Source organism: Narcine bancroftii, chromosome 6 (assembly GCF_036971445.1).
Source record: "Narcine bancroftii isolate sNarBan1 chromosome 6, sNarBan1.hap1, whole genome shotgun sequence".
Classification (NCBI taxonomy): domain Eukaryota; kingdom Metazoa; phylum Chordata; class Chondrichthyes; order Torpediniformes; family Narcinidae; genus Narcine; species Narcine bancroftii.
The window spans coordinates 162,558,426-162,582,792 of NC_091474.1; the positions used below are offsets into that span (position 1 = coordinate 162,558,426).

A 24,367-nucleotide genomic window follows, 5' to 3' on the forward strand; every position below is an offset into this window, starting at 1 on the left:
AAAAGAATTCCACCCTGATTGTTGTCCCCTGGAATAGTTAACACATCCATTGAAATATTGATACACTGAAATTCTAATTCTGAAGACCATGCTGATATGTTCCCAAGTACAAATGTCCAGCTTGCAAATTAATTTAAGACAACATCCATTTCTGAAATTCCATCTGTGCCCTTGACAGCAGATCTACAAATTCCTCCAGAAAAAATGCTGATTAGATGGATCTCTATTGTCTTTCTATTGTGCTACATCTTTAAACGACTCAGGTCACCAGCATCACTGCTTGTAGTTCTCCTGGAGTGTTCACCAACATCAGTGATGTGAAAACAATACAAGGATAAACAAACATGCACACAATCAGGTGATTTAAAAAGCATGTACCATGATGATCAACAAGCGGAGGAGTCATGTGATGGAGTAGTGGCCAGTTGGGAAAGCCAGCCCTCTCCAGGAAAATAGAAAAAGAGTTAGAAAAAAGCAAAGTATAACAAAAATAAAATATAAGAAATAGAAGATAAAGATACAGAGAAGAGAAAGAAGATGGCTCCCAAGAAGGAGAAAGTAAAAGCAACTGGAAAAAAAGTAGAAACATTGACGGAGAAGATAGAAGAAGGCCTTAGCTACACGAAGGAACAGGATGCTGTAGTGGTGAGGAGCGCCCGACCCTCGAGGTCAGTTCCTGCCCTGCGGAGTTGCGACCCACCAGCCGGTACACTACAAAAATGGCTCGGAGCCAAACAAAAGAGCGCAGCTGCGCATGAGCAACTCCTCGCGGCAGTGCGCAATCAAAGAAAGAGGACACCGGTGGGAGGGGGGCTCAGCAGAGGAGCGGGCTGTCACAGAGTGAAGAGCTGAGGGACGCCTGACACCAGGGCGCTCAGCTTGCGGATGAGGAAGCCAGCAGAAGAGGGAGCGATGAAACCGACGAGGGAGACAGACGGAAGGAAGAAGGAAGAAGACCAACGTCAGGAAACACAACAGACGAGCAGCCCAGGAGGGGAGGACCAGCAACAAGAGGCCCAGCAAGAAGTAGCCTGACAAAGAGATACAAGCAGCTCATCAGGAAAAACAGAAGAGACATAGACATAAAGAAGAGAAGAAGAAGACACAAACACAGATGCAGACACAGACACAGAAGAAGAGGAAGAAGACCACCAAGATTTTCACAGAGAAATAGAAGGTAAAACTGATGGACAAAGAGAAATAAAACGTAAAACTGATGAACAGAATATAGATAAAGTATTCTTTGAAGAACAAACGAGATCATTAAAGGAATGGTTGTCATTAGAGTTTAATGCAATTAAAAGGAAAATGAAAAGAACAGAAGATAAAATTAAAAGTTAGAACTGGTAATGATATAAATAGGGAAAAGAGTAGAGAATGTGGAAGAGCGGGAAACGGCTGTAGAAATGGAAATGAATGACTTAAGAGAAAAATTGGAAGAAAGTGACAAAAAAATTAAAGAGACACAAGAGTTGTTATTTCAGAAAATTGATATGTTGGAAAATTATTGTAGGCGAAATAACATAAAAATAGTGGACCTGAAGGAGGATGAAGAAGGCACAGACTTGAAGGAATTTATAAAAGGATGGATCCCAAAGGTCCTGGGAATGACAAAAATGCAGGAAGAAATGAAAATAGAAAGGGCACACAGAGCATTAGCTCCGAAACCTTTTTCTTTCTTTGGCTTGGCTTCGCGGACGAAGATTTATGGAGGGGTATGCCCACGTCTGCTGCAGGCTCGTTGGTGACTGACAAGTCCGATGCGGGACAGGCAGGCACGGTTGCAGCGGTTGCAAGGGAAAATTGGTTGGTTGGGGTTGGGTGTTGGGTTTTTCCTCCTTTGTCTTCTGTCAGTGAGGTGGGTTCTGCGGTCTTCTTCAAAGGAGGTTGCAGCCCGCCGAACTGTGAGGCGCCAAGATGCACGGTTGGAGGCGATATCGGCCCACTGGCAGTGGTCAATGTGGCAGGCACCAAGAGATTTCTTTAAGCAGTCCTCGTACCTCTTCTTTGGTGCACCTCTGTCTCGGTGGCCAGTGGAGAGCTTGCCATATAACATGATCTTCGGAAGGCGATGGTCCTCCATTCTGGAGACATGACCCACCCAACGCAGTTATGTCTTCAGCAGCGTAGATTTGATGCTTGCAGACTCTGCCAGCTCGAGTACTTTGATGTTGGAGATGAAGTAATTCCAATGAATGTGGAGGATGGAGCGGAGACAGCGCTGATGGAAGCTTTCTAGGAGCCGGAGGTGATGCTGATAGAGGACCCAAGATTCGGAGCCGAACAGAAGCGTGGGTAAGACAACGGCTCTGTATACGCTGGTCTTTGTGTGTTTCTTCAGGTGATTGTTTTTCCAGACTCTTTTGTGTAGTCTTCCAAAGGCGCTATTTGCCTTGGCGAGTCTATTGTCTATCTCTTTGTCAATCCTTGCATCAAATGAAATGGTGCAGCCGAGGTAGGTAAACTGGTTGACCGTTTGGAGTTCTGTGTGCCCGATGGAGATGTGGCGGGGGGGGGGGCTGGTGGTCATGGTGGGGAGCTAGCAGATGGAGGACCTCAGTTTTCTTCAGGCTGACTTCCAGGCCAAACATTTTGGCAGTTTCCGCAAAACAGGACGTCATGCGCTGGAGAGCTGGCTCTGAATGGGCAACTAAAGCAGCATCGTCTGCAAAGAGTAGTTCATGGACAAGTTGCTCTTGTGTCTTGGTGTGAGGTTGCAGGCGCCTCAGATTGAAGAGACTGTCATCCGTGCGGTACCGGATGTAAACAGCGTCTTCATTGTTGAGGTCTTTCATGGCTTGTTTCAGCATCATGCTGAAGAAGATTGAAAAGAGGGTTGGTGCGAGAACACAGCCTTGCTTCACACCATTGTTAATGGAGAAGGGTTCGGAGAGCTCATTGCTGTATCTGACCCGACCTTGTTGGTTTTCGTGCAGTTGGATAACCACGTTGAGGAACTTGGGGGGGCATCCGAGGCACTCTAGTATTTGCCAAAGCCCTTTCCTGCTCACGGTGTCAAAAGCTTTGGTGAGGTCAACAAAGGTGATGTAGAGTCCTTTGTTTTGTTCTCTGCACTTTTCTTGGAGCTTGAAACCATAGGCACATCAAAAACCAAGATCCATCTTAGTAAAATTTTTGAGATATACGACAAGAGAAAATATACTGGAGCAGGCAAGGAATAAAATTAGAGAAGATAATAAACCATTGGAATACAAGGGTCAAAAAATATTTTTTTACCCAGACATAAGTTTTGAACTCTTAAAGAGGAGGAAAAAGTTTAATACAACGAAATTGATTTTATGGAAAAAATGTTATAAATTCAGATTAAGACATCCAGCCGTGCTTAAAATATTTATACCCGGGGAGCAAAACAGACTGTTCTCGGATCCAGAGAAAGTGCAAGAATTCGCAAAACGTATGCAGGACAGGAGAAGAGATGAAGAGATGTAACAAGAATGAAGAACGGCGATAAAGTATATATAAAGATGTAAATATAATGTATATGAAAAGAACTAAAGAGGGAAAAGAGAAGGGAAGGAAGGGAGTAAGGGGGAAAAAAAGAGAAAGCTCTCTCTTTTTATATGTGTTTAAAAAAAGTGTTTTCTGGAATTAGTAAAAAGGGATGATATAACAAAAAGGAGAGAATTGGCGGACAAAAACGTTACAAATGTATAAGGTGGAGAAGAACATAATAAAAACAAAGCAAAAGTATTACGAACTGGGAGAAAAAAACATAAAATATTAGCCTGGCAACTTAAAACAGAACAAGCTAAAAAAAATATATACTGGGATCAAGGAAAAAGGACAAACAAATTACATATAATCCAACAGAGATTAATGAAAATTTTAAGGAATTTTATGAACAATTGTATTAAACTGAGAACGAGGGGAAAGATGACAAAATAGAGGAATTTTTAGCTAAATTTGAATTTTCGAAATTGCAAGAAGAGGAACAAAACAAACTAATAAAACCATATGAAATAGAGGAAATACAGGATAGATTAAAAAAGCTGCCAAACAATAAAACACCAGGAGAGGATGGATTTCCAATAGAATTCTATAAAACATTTAAAAGAGTTATTAATTCCTCCTCTCCTGGAAGTAATGAACCAGATAGAAGAAACACAAAACTTGCCAGATTCATGTAAGAGAGCAATAATTACAGTAATACCAAAGACGGGGAAGGATTCATTAACACCAGCATCATATTGACCAATATCTCTACTTAACTTAGACTATAAGATAATAGTGAAATTATTAGCAAACAGATTGGCCGATTGTGTACCTAAAATAGTAACACAAGATCAAACTGGATTTATTAAGAAAAGACGAACAGCGGACGATGTCTGCAAACTTATTAATCTAATCCATGCAGTTCAAGGAAATAAGAAACCAACAGTGGCTGTCGCTCGAGACGCAGAAAAAGCCTTTGACAGAGTAGAGTGGAATTACTTATTTAAAGTATTACAGAAGTTCAATCTACCAGAAAAAATATATAAATTGGATTAAAGCATTGTATAATGGACCGTTGACGAAGGTAACAGTAAATGGATATGTATCGAGTCACTTTAAATTAAGTAGGTCAACTAGACAGGGATGTCCACTATCCCCCTCATTGATCACTTGAGCAATAGAACCTTTGGCAGAACTGATAAGAATAGAAAATAAAAGGGATAAAAATAAAGAAGGAGTATAAAATCAGATTATTTGCAGATGACATCATAGTATACCTGACAGAACCAGAAGTATCAGAAAAAGAATTACATAAGAAATTGAAGGAATATGGAGAAATATCGGGGTACAAGATCAACACAAATAAAAGTGAAGTGATGCCAATGAGTAATGCAGACTAAACAGAATTTAAAAAAGAATCACCACTTAAATGGCAACCACAAGCAATCTGATACCGAGGGATCAGGTTAGATAATAACTTAAGCCACTTGTTCAAACTAAATTATCAGCCACTAATAAAGAAATTGCAGGAAGACTTAGAACATTGGAAAGAACTACCGCTAACGTTGATAGGGAGGGTAAACTGCATTAAAATGAATGTGTTCCCAAGGATACATTGCCTATTTCAAATGTTACCAATTCCCTCAGAAGAAAAATTCTTTAAGGAACTAAAGAGAATATTAAGAAAATTCTTATGGAAAGGGAGGAATCCAAGGGGAACATTAAATAAAATAGCAAAGAGGTATAATCAAGGTGGTTTGCAGTTACCAAATTTTAGAAATTATTATAGAGCCACACAATTAAGGTATTTATCAGATTTTTATCAGACAAGGGAAAAACAAAACTGGACTAAGATAGAACTAGATAAAATAGGGGAAAAGATACCGGAACATATACTTTATAAGTGAGATGAAAAGCTGGTGCAATATAAAACCTCACCAGTACTGCATCATTTACTTAAAAAGATCCACTTAAAAAGGAAAAAAATGAATTATCAAATACCAAAATTACTATTGACGCAAAATCAGATAATCCTTTTACAATAGACAACCTTTCCTTTAGAGAATGGAAGAGAAAAGGAATCAAAAGAATAGAAATTTGTTTTTTGGGAAATAATTTATTAACATTTGAACAGTTGAAGTACAAATATGGAATAACTCATGGTACAATGTTTGCATATCATCAATTGAAAGCTTATTTAAAGGATAAATTGGGAAACAGCTTGAGATTACCTGAAGGAAGCAGTTTTGAATACGTGATTACAGACACAATGATAATTAAAAGATTTATAACCAACATGTACATTAAGCTGCAAGACAAAGTATCGACAGCAGCTTGGCTGGAAGAGGATGTGATCTTTGCAGGCAGAGGAGAACAGTTTTGCCCTCAGAGAGGGAGGGTGTAAAACAGAGAGAGGAGTCACAGGAAATCATTTCCAGAAGGACAAAGCTGGCAAACTGTGGAAGACTGTCTGGTCAAAGGAGAAGACTGGTGACCTGAAAGAAAGAGGATCATCTGGAGAACCCTGATGAGGCAAGTTTTGTCAGCAAGACTGACTGAGAAGGAATCAGCTGTGGATGTCCTGGAAAAAGAATCTCTCTCTGAAAACCAGCGAGAACCCTCCTGAGTGGTAACCATTTGTCTGTTAAGCACCAAAGACTGGTGAACTTTGTTAATGCTAACTTCTGTGCACAGTACAAAAATTGGCTGCAACCAGTGAGATTGGACTGTGATCCAAAGAACTTTTCTAATCTTAAATATACATTACACACATCTGCACTTAGTATTGGGGGGGGGGGGGGATTAAGTAGTTAGGTAGGTTAAGTAATGTTAAGGTTTAATTCTGTTTTCTTGTTCAAATATAATTAAAAACAATTTTTGTTTAAGTAACCCTGTGTTGTGGTGCATATCTTTTGCTGCTGGTTTTTGGGGTCCTCTGGACTCTAACACATTACATGGTATTGTGAATTCTGAGCTGACAAAGCACAAGAAAAACAACCATTTCCTGCTACATCCAAAATTCAGTCTTTCATTTTAAACTCAGTTTAAATCAAACTGAAAGACACAGCCATATTGATGTTTACCTCTTTCAAGAAGTTCCAATATCCTGACACTTTTTTTTTTAAATATAAGGTTTCTACTATTGGAATGGAGAAAAATGACGACCAGCTTGTTCACAGCAAATACCCACAAAAATGAAGGGATAATAATCAAACTGCCTTTTGCTGTTGATTTGCTGCAAGGTAGAGAGTGCTCATTACTGACCTCAATTAAAAGAGTTTGCAGTACATTGCTTCAGCAATCCTTGATAATATACTGGGATCTATTTCTACCCCATGCCCTTCCATGTCATTTTGTCATGTGGGTACAGAAGAGACATATAATGAACAAACAAGATCCATCCATCCATCACAAGGTCAGACTTCTCTAAATTACTGAGTAAAAAAATAAATCCAGAAACATTAAAAACTTCTGAAGATCGCATTTTTTTATATGAACAAAAAATTCAAAAACGCAAAGATATTCAACATCTCTCTAAGTTAAATAAGACCTGTAGTACTATTTCTAAACTAACAAGCTTTATATGGGTGTTTCTTATATGGTGCAAAATTTATAGATGAGTTCTATCCTCAAGAAATGAGTAGGTTGCAAGAAATCCTTGCTACGTGTCCTGCAGATTTCTAGTCTTAGAACTTTGATTCAAACTCGACCTGTAAATTCAAATCTTGTATTGAGCTCATACTTACGATTGCATCTTTTTTGCACAAATCGCAGCTTGCATGCTGTCCGATAGGTTGAAAGTCTGATCACATCATAGTTTTGGGCCCCTGCAATGAAAAACAAATCTTAGGAACAGCTGCAAAGTGGCCAAGCTCCTGATGGTACACAATGATATTAAATTACATTCCCAAGAGAATTGATAGCTGTTATCAATGAAATAAAAGAGCAATATTTAAGTCATTTTACTGAACAGTGAAATTAGAAAAGCAAATTACTTTTAAGAACATGTGATGAAGTGGAGTTCAACATTGTTATTTCCATCCCCCCAAAGTTTTTGACTTAAATCCAGTTCTTGAGATTGAATAAAAATGAGATTTTCCATGCACATTTATCATGTTAATACTTTGCATTGCACAACATACTTCAATAGCCAACTGGCATAACAATCTTTTATTTTGTATGCAGCTTCAACTTGCAATATTCAGCCAACTAAAATCTTTTTTTATTGCAATTGATTTGAAGAAAGTATATTAAAATGAGATAAAATACAGATTTGGCTGATAGGCAATTCCAGAGGCTTAAAATATTTGAATACATTTTTGAAAACATTTTTCTGTCTTTAGTCCCTTTCACACTGGTACTTGAACCCAGTAATTGAGAGGATGTATCATTGCCAATCGTTATGAATCGGCATACTGGGTTGCCCAATGTGAACGGGACACCAGGTATGCTGGGTCCAATTAGTGACACGTTGATGACATTCTTGCACGTGTTCAGGAACGTTAAGGAAACAAAAGATATTCTTCTAAATAACAATGATTTAAAAAGGCATAAACTTTGCATTTAATTTTCTATATTCACTATTTTGATCAATGAATTATGATCTTGTAAAATTATTCATGCTTAATTAAAACATTATGTACAGCACAGCTTGAGCCTTTCAGCCCATGATGTTGTGCCGACCGATATAAACCACTCCAGAATCAGAAAATCATTGCAGGAATAAAACACATGAATAAGAGTGTCGGAAATTACACCCACAATGTAATTAAAAACTGAATTATAGTATACCTCAAAAGTTCTGTTTTAGCTTGCAGCAAGAATGCTCCCAACTATTTCAGTCATCTCTATTGTTTATTATTTTCTTCAATGATTTTATCTGCTCCATTATCCTCCAGCAGTTGGGTTTGTGTGTTGGGGTGGGTGGTGCGTGTATGTGGAAGGATCAGTGGCGTATCTAGGGAAAATTGTGCTTATGGCAAGCATAAAAATTGCCCCCCCCCCCTAAAACTTACTTACAGACATGGGGAAATGGTAACAGGGATAACACACACACACACACACACACACACACACACACAGTGAGCATAGGAAAGTGGTAGCAGCAAAAAAACACATGCGCACAATTTATAGCGAGTGTGGGAAAGTCGCAGCAGGGATGAAATACACGCACACACACACACAACAAAGTGGGTACATACATCAATCAAGAATGGATAGATAGATGGATGTCTGTGAGAGACAGGGAGACAGGACAGGCAAGGAACTAGCTGTCTTTTCCTTTAAAGCCCCCATGTCCTAGAGTGCCTTGGCATAATGAAAGGGCTGTATGCCCAGAGCACTCATGGAGCAGTCTGTCTGCTGCATAGAATTCTGGGAGGATAGGTTCGTCATCGCTCAAAGTGTCACTCAGGATGTCACCATTGGAGGTCACCCTTTGCTCTGCGCTACCAGGTAATGCGAAGGGGCGCACAGAACCATTTTTCTTGGTTCAGTGTGAACGACCTTCCCGGTATTTCAAAATGGTTCGTTAACCCACCAGTTTAGCTTCTGTTTGAAATATTTTTGTTGCAGAACCTCAACTCAAATCTCAAATCCACCAATCATGTGCATTTCAGTGTGTTTCTTCCAAATCTGAAAGAGTTAAAACTCATCAATAGGATTGTTGAAAAAAAAAGCGTCCTTGTTGGTGTTCCAGTTAAATATCTTGGTATCTCATTTTAATATAAGACAAATTCCACGATATGTATTGAAATTGTTTCATAACTTGGCAGTATTATTTGAGCCAACACCCCACAGAAAAAAACCTTGATATCTTAGTTTGCTTCAACAGATCTGTTGAAAAATTAATTCTGCTTTAGCCCCACTTTCATTGAAGAAGTTTTGATCATAGGCGTGTCAATTTCAATGCCACCTCTGTGTTTGAAAGTGCAAGGACACAATGTACCAGGATAGCCAAATACATTCTTTCACATAACCTCTGGCGAGGCAACACACTCTGATGTCGTCAGCAGCAAAATCATTTTGCAAAATGATGCAACACTCAGTAAACTGATCCAAAAAACATTATAGCATCAAGCTGTGTCCTCAAAACTCACTGCAAATTCGTTTACTTTCATTGAACTCAAAATGTGGAGAATTGAAATAATAAAAATGAGGGAATACTAATATTGTTTGCTCCATTTTAAGAGGGGAGAGTAATCAAAAACAAGAAATGTCACAGAGTATGAAAATAGAAGTATATCTATTTTTTTTGTCACATCGTGGTATGAAGGGGATGTTGCAGCTTTCTTCATTTGCAGTTGATAAACTTAACTGGTGTCTCAAACCACCCCAGTCCCAAGCAACACTTGTCTCATTGAAATACTCTATGAATATATGCATGAACATGACACATTTCCTACCTTGTGACTCATCATATTGAGAGAGAGGAATTTTTTATTCTTAATTGTTATTCCCAATTTATAAAGGAATAATGTAGGTTAAAAATATTGTTCAGCAACCCTGTCAGATATTTTTAATATTATTTTTATTCACCTGGAACCAATGGTTCTAAAATGGTCAATGTCTCACAAAAGCTGTACATCTCAATACCTAAAACAACTGGATACATTCTGTGGCAAAACCAATGATTAATTTGTCCAGTTAAACTTACAAACCCAGAGGATGAAGAATTTAAAATTGTCATTGAGATTTTACAATCCACAACTCACTCCTTCCTGAATATCAAGGAACTTGAGGATTCTTCCCTTCTTCAAAGTTACTTCTTTCCACAGTCAAGACTTCACCATCCATATATGACATCATTTGTCATGTCTGCCCTTCTAGATTCTCCAAGTCTGACATTGTTCTTCAGCTGAGTTTGGTTCTTTCAAATACCAATCACATATTGAAGAACCAGACTTGATGAAAAGAAAACATTCTTCCTGAAAAAGAGCTAGAAATAATCACCTCTACATCAGTATACAGTAGAAGTCCAAAAATCCAGTCTGCTCAGATATCAGATCAGTCTGGATTTTCCAGATTCACCGACAGTGCTTTTAAAAATCTCATTTAAGGAGGTATAAAGAAGAGATGAACAAGTAAATTTTGTTAGTTTATTAATTTGCAAATACAGCATGGTTCATTTACAAAATGAGCAGTTTTAAAGAAAAATAAAGTCAATACTTGACAAAAGTGTAAACATAAAATGTTTTCACTACATTGAAAAATGCGTAATGCTTGAAATTTTGTTTAAAAGTGAACATTGTTAAAGAAAAATACAGTATACAAATGAATTTCTTTGTGTTAAGATTACCTGTCTTCAGCGTGGTCACCTGTTGCTGCTGTGCATCTGTGGTACTTACACAAGAATGCACACACACGAAAGCCTGCTAAATTTTTGAAAAGTGCAGATCTTCGGCTGGCCCAGATTTCAGCCATCCGGATTTTTGGACTTCTATTGTATAATCAAATCACAACATTGGCACAGAATGTTGAATGCTAACATCAAGTAACTCTGTAAATAAACAGAATATGGGTGTTCGTTGTTCAATGATCAAGAACAAATTGAATTCTGAGAAATCACATTCCTTTCTTTTTCAATTTTTTATTGGCTTTAACATATGCAAAATACATAGGTGCATATGGTAATAATAACAAAATAAATGCATATCGAGCTACAAGTATCAAATAACAATGAATAATGAGTTCTGCAATCTATCTCGCAACAGCACTGCTATATTTTCCCTGACAAGCAATGCCACACCTCCCTTACCCCTCCAATTCTATCACACCTACAGCAGAGAAATCCCAGAATATTTAGCTGCCAGTCACATCCCTCCTGCAACCATGTCTCACTAATCGCCACCACTGCCAAGTGTCTATCCACACCTTCAGCTCGTCCACATTCCTGACAATACTCCTAGCATTAAAGTAAATGCATTTCAGAGATTTCCCACATCTTACCTTCTGCTTGATTGCACCTGAACAGACAACTATATTATTTATTACCATCATCCCCCCTCCATCATCATGGAGTTTATCTTACGAATTCAAAATCCTGGGGACTTGCACAACAGTAACAAAATTTGCTGTAAACTTGTAGATTTTTTAATTGCAAATAGATATTTGGACATTTCAAACATGACCAAATTGTTATTTAAAAAAAGCAGTATGATTCGTTCAAACCATGCAAAACAAACTCATAAAATAGCTCTTCTTTAGAAGACCTGAGGGATTGAGAATGTCTTCTTCCATGAGCATTCGTGAGTTCTGAGGTGAATGATGGGGCCAATGTAGGAGAACTGCTGACACTTCCACACACAGAGGGCAGGAGGTCCCTGACAGGGCAGCAGAGTGGGCAGTCTGTCAACCAATATAGGAGTTCTTAATGCTTCTTCAAGCCTGGCCTCCAGTTTCCCTTTGCCATTCCAGATTCCTTTTTTTCCAGTCTGAGTAATCATGGCCAGGGATTCCCAAGAGTCAGTGTGGATGTCGGACATTTTTTTTTACTTAAGGAGGCTTTGAGCTCCTCATTGAAACTTTTCCTCAGTCCACCTGATCATGTCTTCCTGACCAGAAAAGAGTACCTGCGTTGAGAGTATGATGTTGGTCACCAGAATGATGAATTTTTCAACCATTCAGAATACCTTTCCTGAAACTACAGCACTGCCTTCTTTCTCAGTAAAGATTTGTGTAAATTACTCATTTTTCTCTGGCATGCTCTATAACATATTTCCTGTCCATGTGCTTGCAGAGATTCCCAATTCATGATTCAATTTATTCTGAGTCCACAAAATTTGTCTTCCTTTATTTGCCACATAAAGACACTGACACGGTATCAATAACGTCAAAGACGGAAAGTTACCAAAGACAGGCTTTTATTCCCATAAGACTGCACACGCACTCATGCGATTGGCCTGATTCCAAGATTCGTACTGGAGGAAGGACTTGGGCGTAACTGCCTTTATTACGGAATTCCAAGGGGGAGGAGTCACAGGGCAAGTCACCAGAGAAGGGCTAGCCATATACACTGAGAATGCAATTGGAAGAGCATCATCATGGTATCATCATCCCTCTTTTAAAAGCAAGTCCAACAGGGTGAAGCGGGTCCAACAGGGTGGAGCGGGTCCAACAGGGTGGAGCGGGTCCAACAGGGTGAAGCGGGTCCAACAGGGTGGAGCAGGTTCAGTGTCCACACTAATTCATCCAGTCCTGTAATCTTTTTGGTCTCTGCAACCGCCATCGTGCTGGCTGTGGCTCAGCTGCCAGTGCTCAGGCAATGTCATGCGTGTCGGCAGTTTGCATGTCCAGTGACTAGGATGGGGCAGGAGTCAAGGTTGGGCACCAAGGTATGTGGTGGTCAGTTGTGGTGGTGGGGCTCATTGGGTGGTCAGTGGCAATCTCAGGATCTCCTGTGCACACCATGTCCCGGACGGAGACAGTGTCATCATGTCCATCCAGGTACGCCACATAGGTGCATTGGGGGTTGGCATGGAGGAGATAGACCTTCTCAACCAGTGGATCGGTCTTATGGCATCACTGTGCCTCCAAAGCAAGACTGGTCCTGGGGACGTCATCCAGGATAGCAGCGTGGTCCATGACGCAGAATTCTTGGAGAAGGAAAACATGCGTTCATGTGGTGTGGAGTAGGTGACTGTACATAGGAGGGACCAAATTGCATGGAGCACCTCAGGGAGGACCTCTTGCATATGGGAAACAGGCAGGCCTTTCGAGTTCAAGGCTAGGAGGACTACCTTCCAAATGATAGCATTCTCTCTTTCCACCTGGCCGTTCCCCCGGGGGTTGTAACTGGTGGTCCTACTGGTGTCGATGCTCCATACAACAGGTACTGACGTATATCGTTGCTCATGAAGGAGGACCCCCTAGTCGCTGTGGACGCAACTTGGGTACCTGAATATAGCAAAGATATTGCGCAGTGCCTTTATGACCATGGCCGTGGTCATGTCCGGGCAGGGGATGGCAAATGGGAACCGGGAGTATTCATCAACAAAGTTAAGAAAGTACACTTTGGTTCGAGGAGGGCAGGGGCAGCTTGAAATCCATGCTCAGGAGTTCAAAGGGGCAGGTAGCCTTGATCAGATGTGATTTGTCAGGACGGTATAAGTGTGGTTTGCATTCAGCACAGACTCACCAGAGTTCTATTCTCCACCTCAGAATCTTATCATTCTTGATTTTACCCCGCTGCTTATTATTAAACATAAAAACGATTCCATGTTGGTCAGTCAGTAGGGTAAATCTTTTGTCGGCCAGGTAGCGTCTCCAATGCCATACTCCCTCAACAAGGGCCTAGGGGAAAGTTGGAGAAATCACTCTCCATCTGGAACTGGGTGGATTCATCCGCGGCATGCATCATGGCCTTGGCAATGTTTCCTTTGATGCAGGTGAAGGTCGCCCAAGCCTCTGCCAACAAGGGGAAGGAGATGGCTTTCACCAGGGGCAGGCCTTGTCCACATAGTTGGGGACCCACTGAGCAGAATACAAAAAGAACCCCAGGCACCTTTTCAGGGCCTTTAGGCTGTGGGGAAGTGGGAATTTCAACAGAGGGCACATGTGGTCAGGATCGGGGCTAATTACTCCATGTTCCACGACACAGCCAAGAATGACCAGAAGTGATGTGTGGAACACGCATTTGTTTTTATTATAGGTGAGATTGAGTGCCTTGGCTGTTTGGAGGAATTTTTCTAAGTTTGCATCGTGGTCCTGCAAGTCATGGCCACAGATGGTGACATTATCCAAATAGGGAAACATGGTCTTGAGCCCATACTGGTCCACCATTCAGTCCATTTTCCTCTGAAAAACAGAGACTCTGTTGGTGACTCCAAAGGGGACCCATAGGAAGTGGCAGAGCCTCATATGCTATGTACTGGCGGTTCTCTGGCCAGATAAGGAGCTGGTGGTATGCAGACTTTTGGTCAATGGTGCAGAATATCCCGTATTAGGCTATCTGATTCACCACGGCAGCAATGCGGGAAAGGGGGTATGCATCCAGCTGCATGAAGCAGTTGATAGTTTGACTGTGGTCAATTACTATGCGGAGTTTTTCCATGTTTTTGGCCACCACAACCTGGGCTTTCCAGGGGCTAGTACGAGATTCAATGATCCCCTCAGCCAGAAGCCATTTTACTTCTGACCTGATGAACACCCTGTTTCCTGGGCTGTATCACCTGCTTTTCGTAGCGACAGGCTTACAGTTGGGGGTGAGATTTGCAAATGGGGCAGGAGAGATATCTGGAGGGTGGACAGCCCGCAGGTTGGATGTAGTGGGCAGACCATGGTTTGCCGCTTGATTACAAGCAGAGGGAAGGACAAACTGTTTAAAAATTGGTGGATGCGAACCTTGGGAATTGATGGCGCCTGTTGAACCCCGATAGTGACGCTCTTGAGATGGCACCAGAAATCTAACCTCAGGATCACGGGCGTGCAGAGCAGTGGCATTACAAGCAACTTAAAGTTTATATACTTCATGCCACGTACGGTCAGTGTCACGGTGCAGTAGCTGCAGATCTCTGCCGAGTGGGATTTGAAGGCTATAGAGATCTTGCAACTCGCCGGGCTCATCATGAGGGAATAGTTATTCACGGTATCAGGATGCATAAAACTCTCCGTGCTCCCGCTGTCAAACAGACAGTTTGTTTGGTTACCATTTACCTCCACATCCATCATCGAAAGGGTGTCCTGGTGAGGGCTGTCTTGGTTGAGTGTGATCAATGCCAGTGCAAGGTGATTGTCCGAATCGCTGTCCCATCCAGACCAGTAAGATGGCGGCCTCCATGGCGCACACACGGTGCTGCTGCTGGCCAAATGACATTGGTACTGTTACTCATTGGTACTGTTACTCATTGGTACTGTTACTCAATGGTGAAAGTGACACTGGCCAAGACAGCTGCTGCTTCCACTGCCCACACGCAGCGATGCTAGGGGAAGGAGAACGTCTGGACTTGGAAAATTTTGTGCTAGTGTCCCTTCTTTTCCACATCCTGAGCATACCTCTTCCTTGACTGGGCAGTGCTTCCAGGGGTGCGTCTGTTGGCCACAGAAGCAGCACTTAGGGTGCTCAGCAGCAGATGAAGTGAAGTCGTAGTGCCCCTGCATAGCAGTGGCCTTGGACCCCACATCCCAAAGAAGTCGCGGCACCTGCATCCCCATGAGGCGGCTGCGTTGTCAGAAGAGTGAGTCCGTGTTACGGAGGTCTATGTCCAACATTTTTGATATCTCGAAGGCCCTCTGCAAGGTCAGTTCATCCTGTTCCAGCAGCAGCTGGTGAATATTGTCTGCCAGAAGCCTACTACACAGGCAGCCCAGACAAGCTCATCTGTATAGACATCTTGAGTAACGTCCCTGCAGCCACAGGCTTGCCAGGGTTCACGCAGGACCCAAAAATATTCTTCGAGAGGCTCATCAGGATGATGTTTGCGAGTGGCCAGGAGACACCTCGTGTATACCTAGTTCGTCCTAGCCCTGTACTGGTTTTGGAACTTGTTCATTGCCTCTTTATACGTAGTGCAGCCCTATACTATCTAGGCGTGATGGCTGACCTGCGATCGTAGTAGATGCAGCTTGTTGTTGTCTGATCCCACGACTTGAGTGGAGGCTTGCAGAAAATTGTTGAAATGTTGTAGCCAGAGCTTGAAATTGGTCTGGGGCTTCGGGCAATTGCAGATTGATGTCCAGCTTGTCCGGCTTCAGCAACTTGTCCATTGCAATGAAAAAAAACTTAGGGGAATAAAATTGATATGCGATCAATAAGTTCAAAAGACGAAGTTACCAAACGACAGGCTGTTATTCCCCTAAGACTGCACATGCACTCGTTGCTGGCCTGATTCCAGGGTTTGATCTGGAGGGGGGCGATACCGCCTTTATTAGGGAATTCCAAGGGGGAGGAGTCACAGGGTTTGTCAGCAGGGAGGCGGGCCAGCCATACACACAGAAGCAGTACAAATGGAACAAAAAGCATTACCGTGGTATCACCTCAGACACACAAAAAAACACTACTAGTCCTGAGCCAGTATGGAGATGAGAAAGAGAAAACAAAGGAGTACTTACAAACATTGTGTTCATGGACACTGCCACCTCCCCCTCCACTCCCACAGCCTCTCTGGTTCAGCAGTGAACTGTTATTTTTGGATTCTCTCTGAGTCCTTCCTAAGGCTCTGCCTTCCCCTCTCTTATTTCCTATTTACTTACACGGAACATTACAACAACCTGTCATTTGTCGCATGCTTTCATTTCTTCCTTTCTGTTCTCTCTATCATCTGGGGAATTCTGCCCTTCAATTTTTTTTAAAAATGTCAAATTGATGAAGATGCATTTCAATTCTAAGTGAAAAATCTCCAGCTTTAAGGCCTCCCATTGCTTAACCCAGTGGTTCTCAACCATTTTCTTTTCACTCACATACCACTTTAACCCCTACGTCTTCAGTGCTCTGTGATTAGTAAGGGATTGCTTAAGGTGGCATGTCAGTGGGAAGGGAAGGTTGAGAATCACTGCTCTAGACCCAATAGTTACTGAAATATTTTGCTGAAGAAAAATTGTCATTGGTCCATTTCCTTTGGAGTTCTGAAACCATGCACAATACGAGTCAATTAGGTTTGATTAAAACAGTGGTTTTCAAACTTTTTCTTTCTACCCACATATCACCTTAAGCAATCCCTTACTAATCGCAGAGCACCTATGGCATTGGGAATACTTAAAGTGGTAATGTGAGTAGAAAGAAAAAGGTTGAGAACCACTGGGTTAACCACAGGTTCAACTCCCAGTCTTTGGATTCCAACTGACTCAAGCCAGATATTGTTACATCACATTGAAAATAGCCATTCTCCATTTGATTGCTTGTAGTCTGGAGTGGCCTGCATCATTTTCTTCAGATACTCTAAGCCTTATGATCTAATTATTGGAATTTCCTCGTGGCATAATGGAAGGCAGTAAGGCCTGCTCTTTTCCAGCTAATCCAAACAGCAAAACAGAAATGAGAAGAACATTTCTCGAATGCACATACATAAAATGATTGTTTTTTGCCACACTATCAATTTTTAGATACTTTAAAGCCAAGTACTTTAAGAAGGCCATGGTGCTTGTTTTAACAATAAATACTGGAGAAACTCAGCAGGTCAAACAGCAAACTTTATTTAGCAAATATAGAGATATATAACCAATATTTCTGACTTAAGCCCTGCAAAATGTAGGCAGGTGCCTGCATTTGGTGCTTTTAATCTAACCACCATCTAACCAACTGCATGCTTCATTCAATCTGACAAATAAAATGGTACAGATTACGATAAAAGAAAAAGCGAGTCATTAATCAAGCTGGAGCTTTGCTTTAATTTTGCCATGTTGGTAATATAATTCAATAATGAGCAGCTCTCTGCTACCTTATCAGTGTGACTGCATAAGGAAACCAAGGCCCCCTGACTCTTGCTCTCACTCCCCTGAGCAAAATAATTTAATGCATTCGAAGACTGAAGGTCAAGTGAAACCTTCAAGATAATCCAAATTATGCAATGCTGAAACTTAGTCAAGAAAGTCTCTGGTTCAATCCCTTCCATATATTTAATTAATACACCTCCTGTGAGTTGTTATCAGACATTACAGTTAGTGTTGTGTGTTTTTAAGACTGGAATTAGATCAACAGTTCAGTCCTTGATGACAATCATTTTAATGTCTTCTTCAAAGAGCTCACAGGATCAGGATTACTCACTGTATCAAGATTAATCAATATTTCACCACCAGACAAAGGAGCATCTTGCCATTTACTGATCAAGTATTACTTGAGTAAAATATCACTCATATGAGATTTTATGTACGACTCCTGCCAGGGGCAGTTCATTTTAAAAAATGAAAAATAACCAGCCTGAACCTTTACACATGAACAACACCAACACTTGATTTGTTCATGAACAGGAGAACAGAATCAAGAAGTGTTCTCTGATAACCCACAGTTTAGTTTGCGAAAACAAATTCAACGAACCAAATCTTGCATTGATAAATAAAAAGGAAATGTGCGGTCACTGTTTTGCTCAGACTGCTATTAAACCAGGAAAAGAATATCCAAAAACACTTACAAACCCCTCATTGCCATTGTATAACAATAAATTGACCCCAACTATTATAGTCCAATAGATATATAATAGACAATAACTTTCAAATAATTTGGAGAAGTTTGGCATTTTCTTACAATCAACAAGTTGCAAACAGAACCTTCAGAAACTGATTTTTTAATGTATAAAATTCCCTCAAAATGCAAAATATCAAAACTCCTATTTAATTGAATACCAATGTCAGCAGATAGCAAAAGTAGCTGACAACCACCAACCAGAGCACAAAGCCTCATCACTCAAGGCATTATTAGATCATGAAAAATACTCGTATTCACTCAGCTTCTCAAGCCTGCAGCCATAGTCAGTGAAATCACAGCTGAGATTCTGCAACCACTCCATCAATCTGATCTTCAGTCTTTTTGTTGCAGAAAAATCCAACATTAATCAGTCTTAAAACAGCACCCATCTATGTCTGTGATTTCCAAAAATGCAACTTTTTCAAGGTTCCCTCCTTTCATTGCACTCTCAAAGCTATATCTCCAATTTTTCTCAAAGTTAATCTGATCCAAACTCCAGAGGATATAGGTTAATTTGCTAGTTATTTTTATTTGTCTGGCTGCAGATATGTGACAAGTGGTGTTCCACAAGGTTCAAGTGTCTATACAATTTGAACAAAAATGTAAGCTGACTAAATGGTACGTTTGGAGCCAACAAAGACTGGACCTGTGGATTAGTGAAGAAGGTCATCAAATGATTCAGGAGGATATAGATCTGTTAAAAATATGGGTAGAAGGGGCAGATGAATACTACATGTTTCAGCGAGGGTGAAGGATAGGTAAGAGAAACATGGATAAGAGATATCATAGGTCAAAGGGCCTGTACTGTGCTGCACTGATCTATGTTCTTTTTACCGCTCACTCAACGAGATTTGGTAATGCAGGAGAAAGAGAATAATTTCAAGACACGTGTATTCTCACATCAAGAAATTAGTCATTTTCTGCTCCAATATTTCAGGTCCACTAACTCTAGGCTTGTCAAAGTTGGGAATTGGTTTCTTTTAAATTTTTCAAAACAAAATTAAAATCGAATGGCTCCCTTCAAAATTTCACATGAATTGTTTCATAAGAACTCTTGGATTAAATCCAAAATGTTCAATCATTCTTAAAGAAATCAATAATTGTAACAAACATTTTTCCTTCATGCAGAAATAAATCTTGCAAAAATCGATGATTTTAAGCATTCCTCATGTCCAAAAAAATTCAATCAGAACAGCCAAAAAAAATAGATACACAATCATCATCTTTTCTTTGAACCGTTATTGATTTCAAGTCAACAATGAGAATAATTTAACTGATAAAAAGAAAAATCCAACGAGAACATGACAAGCCTCAATTAATCTGGGCAAACATCAGAGTAGGAGAGGAGACAACAGTGAAATAAGCAATTGACATCATCCACCAAATAAGTGAAGCACTTCTGTTCCAATTTGAAAGCTCAAGATCAAGACTTTTGAATTTAGGATGTCAACTTCAAAAGGAGCTCACTCCGTCTGCAACGTGATTCTAAATAATCCACGACATCAGTTATGGCAATGATTGCAAGACTGGGATGTTCTCCTCCAGTTTTATAATCAATACACCATGCTCGTGAAGAGTACAAAAAATGAAATAGCATCATTCACAATCATATCAGAACATGATAAGTACCAATAAGGATCAACAATGAATATTATCATCCATTACTCAAATCAGCCACAAATAGCAAGCTTACAGATCAAAAGCAAAAGCAATTGGTCTGCGCAAATATTTGGCAAGTGTTTACATGTTACATGTCATATTATAGACACCAGGAGCTTTTTTCTCCCTTTCCGACATTATAGACAAGATCATTTTCCATTCAGCTTGGTCCTTCCAGTTATCCACTCCACCCAAAACACAATTCCTGGAGACACATGGGAGACTACAGATCCCATTCCTGTTGATGCTTTTCTTTCAAGTCCGTATGTCCAATCAATCTCCATGACTCACAGCCAAGCCAGAAACAGAATTATCTGCAAATGAACACTGGGCCTCAAGTCTTTTGTTGTGGAAGATACTTAATTACTTTAAGAAAAGTGAAGAAACAAAACAATCCACTTACACACGTTGACCCTTTCAATCCATTTCAAATAAATGAATGAGATTATGGTGTCTGCACCACGGCCGACATAAAGCTGAGGCGCAGGATATGAAAGCTGAGGTCAGTTCGCTCAGGGTGATGGAGTTCCACCCTGAGCTCATTACCAAATCCAGCAACTGAGCAGGATATCAGAAGCGCTGATGCCTCACCAAGCACATGACTTTGATTTTCAGCCCAGAGGCATGTAATTTTGAAACCAGCAAACTATACAACACAGCTAATCAACAGTACACGAGCAGCACAATCTGTCCCACTGAAAATTTTCTATATTTTAGCTCAGTGCTTCACCTGCATCTGACTGGTCCTTTCAAATAATCAAAATATTCGAAATATTCAGCAGGGAACACAGCTACAAAGAGGGGAACAGTGAGTATTTGGGATAATTTTAGATAATTTCACTTCAGGAGAAGCACATCATTGTGATGTGTTATCGTGCAACAAATACGTATCGTATCATTGTTGCATTATTGATCAACTACATTAGACAGAGAGTTGTGGTTAAAAGGCTTTAATAACCTTAAGACATCAACACATCTCACATGTTGCTGGCCCAGTTCCAAAGCAAATACTGAGGGAGGAGTTTGGATGTTACAGACTTTATGGGGATTTCCGGGAGGGAGGAGTCACAGGTTCAGGGGCGGGACAGCTCATACAATACATGCAGTACAGTGGTTGCACCCCATTCACCCCTTCATTTGAAACAAAGTCTGGTGGGGTGAAGTGAGTCAATATTCATTACAGGTTCAGCCTGTCTAGTTGTCTTGTCTGAAACTGTATCCGAGGTTTGCTGTGGCACTGCTGCTGGTTCCCGGGCGGTGTCTTGCGTAATAGACTGTGTCTCTGGTGGCTGGGTGGGAAGGGAGGGGGGAGGGTAGCAGGACTGTGGGGTTGCTCGATCTGAGGTTGGGGCGCTGTGTCAGGTGCAATTAGTGGGGCCAGTTAGCCAAGGTTACCATGAGGGGATGTTGATTGGTTGGTTGAGGGGTCCCCTGCATGCACCAGGTCTCAGATAGAAAGTGTCCTGCTGCCCAGTCTGGTACTCCACTGAAGAGTATTGGGGTTAGCGTAGAGGAGGTGGAGCTTCACAACCAGAGGGCCAGTCTTGTGGCATCTGATATGCCAACAGAACAGTTTGGCCCGGGGTTCATCAGCCAGGACGGCAGTGTGGTTCCTGAAGCCGACTTCCTGGGGAAGGAGAAAAGCCTTTCATGTGGTGTTGCATTAGTAGGAGCAGAGGAGGGACCTGGTGGCATGGAATGCCTCAGAGAGGACGTCTTGCCACCGAGAAATGGGTAGGCCTTTCTTCTTAGGGTAGGAAGACTGCCTTCCAGATGATGGCGTTATCCCTTTCTATCTGGCCGTTCCCCCAGGGGTTATAACCCATGGTCCTGCTCGTGGCTATGCCCTTGGCCAGCAGGTACTGGCACAACTCCTCACTCATAAATAAGGATCTTCAGTCACTATGGATATAGCAGGGGTATCTAAACAGAGTAAATATGCTATTTATGACTGTGGCCATGGTCATGTCAGGGCAGCAAATGGCGAAGGGAAAGCAGGAGTATTTGGTCAAAGAAATTCAGGAAGTATATGTTCCTGCTGGTGGACGAAAGCTGCTCGAAGGGGTGGGTGGCTTTGATGAGGTGGATTTTGTCTGGCCGAATAGAAATGGGGTTTACACGCGGCACAGACCAGACACCTGTGTCAGCTCAACTGAGTAGGGGAGGTGACACGCTCTAACCAAATGGTAGAACCTTGTGCCCCGGAATGGCAGAGGTTGTTGTGGAGCATTTGGAGGTGATCCAGCTGCACCTTGGTGCATGTCCCCAGGACAAGGAATCAGGAGGCTCGCTGAGCTTCCTGGTACAAGATCTCATTGTAGTGGGTGGATAACTCAATTCTCCACCTCAGGATCTTATCGTTCTTAATTTTTCTCCGCTGTTTGTTATTGAACATAAAAGCAACTACATATTGGTCAGTCAGCAGGGTGAAAGGTTTTCTGGCCAGGTAATGCTTCCAGTGGCACATAGCTTCCACTATGGCCTGGGCCTCCTTTTCGATGGCTGAGTGCCAAAGTTCTGGGCCCTGGAGGGTTCAGAAAAACAAAGCTACTGGCCTGCTTGCCTAGTTGAGAGTAGCAGCCAGGGCAAAGTCAGATGCATCACTCTCAACCTGGAAGGGGATGGATTCATCCATAGCATACATCACCACCTTGGTGATATCGCCCTTGACGTGTGTGAACACCACTTGGGCTTCTGTCAACAGAGGTAAGGTGGTAGATTTAACCGGGGACAGGCTTTGTCCACATAATTCGGGATTCACTGGGCGTGATACAAAAAGAAGCCCAAGCACCTTTTCTAGGGCTTGACGTTATGGGGCAATGGAAGTTCCAACAGGGGGCACATGCAGTCAGGGTCAGTCCATTCTCCACCACACAACCCATGATGGCCAGCCACAAACTACTGAACATACACTTCTTTTGGTTATAAGTTAGGTTGAGGCTTTTGGCCATCTGGAGAAATTTCTGCACATTGGCACCATCATCCTGCTGGTCATGGCTGCAGATTGTCACATTATCCAGGTAAATAAATGTGGCCTTGAGTCCATAGTCATCTACTATTAGGTCCATCTCTCTCTGGAAGATAGAGACACCATTGGTGACTATGAAAGGAAGTGGTAGAGGTGGCCATCTGTCTCAAAGGCAGTGGACAGGCTGTGCTCCAGATGGATCAGTAGTTGGCGGTAAGCCATCTTGAGGTCAATATGAGAAGACCCGGAACTGGGAGATCTTGTTTACCATGTCTGCGATGAGGGGGAGGAATATGGAACAGTTTATGGTCTGGCTGTAGAAGATAACCTTGTGGTGTTTCTCTCCACTTTTAACAGCCACCACCTGTGTCCTCCAGGGGCTGGTGCTGGGTTCTATGATCCCCTCTGCCAGAAATCGTTTGACTTCTGCTTTGATAAAGGCTCTGTCCCTGGGGTTTATTGTTGATGACCACCTTGTAGTCAAGGGTGAGGTTCTTAAACAGGAGCGGCAGTAGGACCCAGAGGGTAGAGAGATCACAGGTCATGTTCAGGGTGGGGGGGGGGGGGGGGTGGGGTGGGTAGGACAGGTGGTTTAAGAATTTGCTGTTGCTGACTGTGAGGGGTGGGTGTGGGTCGTCAAACTGAATTTGGATGCTTTTAGCTGGCATTGGAAGTCCAGTCCCAGTATGACTGGTGCGCAGAGCTGTGGCATGATAAGGAGTTTAAAATTCACTGTCACAGTGCAGAAGCCATGGATCTCAGTAGAGTGGGATTTGGAGGCCAGAGAGACTTTACATTGTGCCAGGGTTACCACGAGGGAGTATCGTTGCACTGTGCCTGGATGAATGAAGCTCTCCATGCTCCCTGTATCAAATAAGCACTTTGTGACGCATCCATTTACCTCTACGTTCATCATGGCCCTGATCAGTTGATGTGGGCTGTCCTGATCCAGGGCTATCCAGGCCAACAAAAGTCTGGTCGCTGACTGAGTCACTGCTGTAGAGTTGGCTGAAGATGGCTGCCCCCGTGCCGGAAGTGGTGCCGTCCTGGTTTGCCACCCCCATGGAGGTGATGCCGGAAGTGGCACTGTCCAAGATGGTGGTGGCTGCATGCGGCCAGCTGGAGAAAGGTTGGAGACTACGCAACTTCCTGTAGTGTCCTTTCTTCCCGCA

At 41.9% G+C, this 24,367-nt stretch overlaps 1 protein-coding gene across 10 annotated transcripts in view; it reads right to left on the reverse strand.

Moving 5' to 3' along the window:
- dtnba (dystrobrevin, beta a) overlaps nt 1-24,367 on the reverse strand; it is a 493,032-nt gene that overhangs the window by 400,671 nt on the left and 67,994 nt on the right. For all 10 annotated transcript variants that reach the window (XR_011340480.1, XR_011340479.1, XM_069886546.1 and 7 more), the window contains exon 5: nt 7,200-7,280. Coding sequence is in view for 8 of the 10 variants with exons in the window: in XM_069886546.1 (XP_069742647.1) it covers nt 7,200-7,280 (81 nt within the window). In the remaining 2 variants the exon portion in view is untranslated. The remainder of the gene's footprint in view (nt 1-7,199; nt 7,281-24,367) is intronic.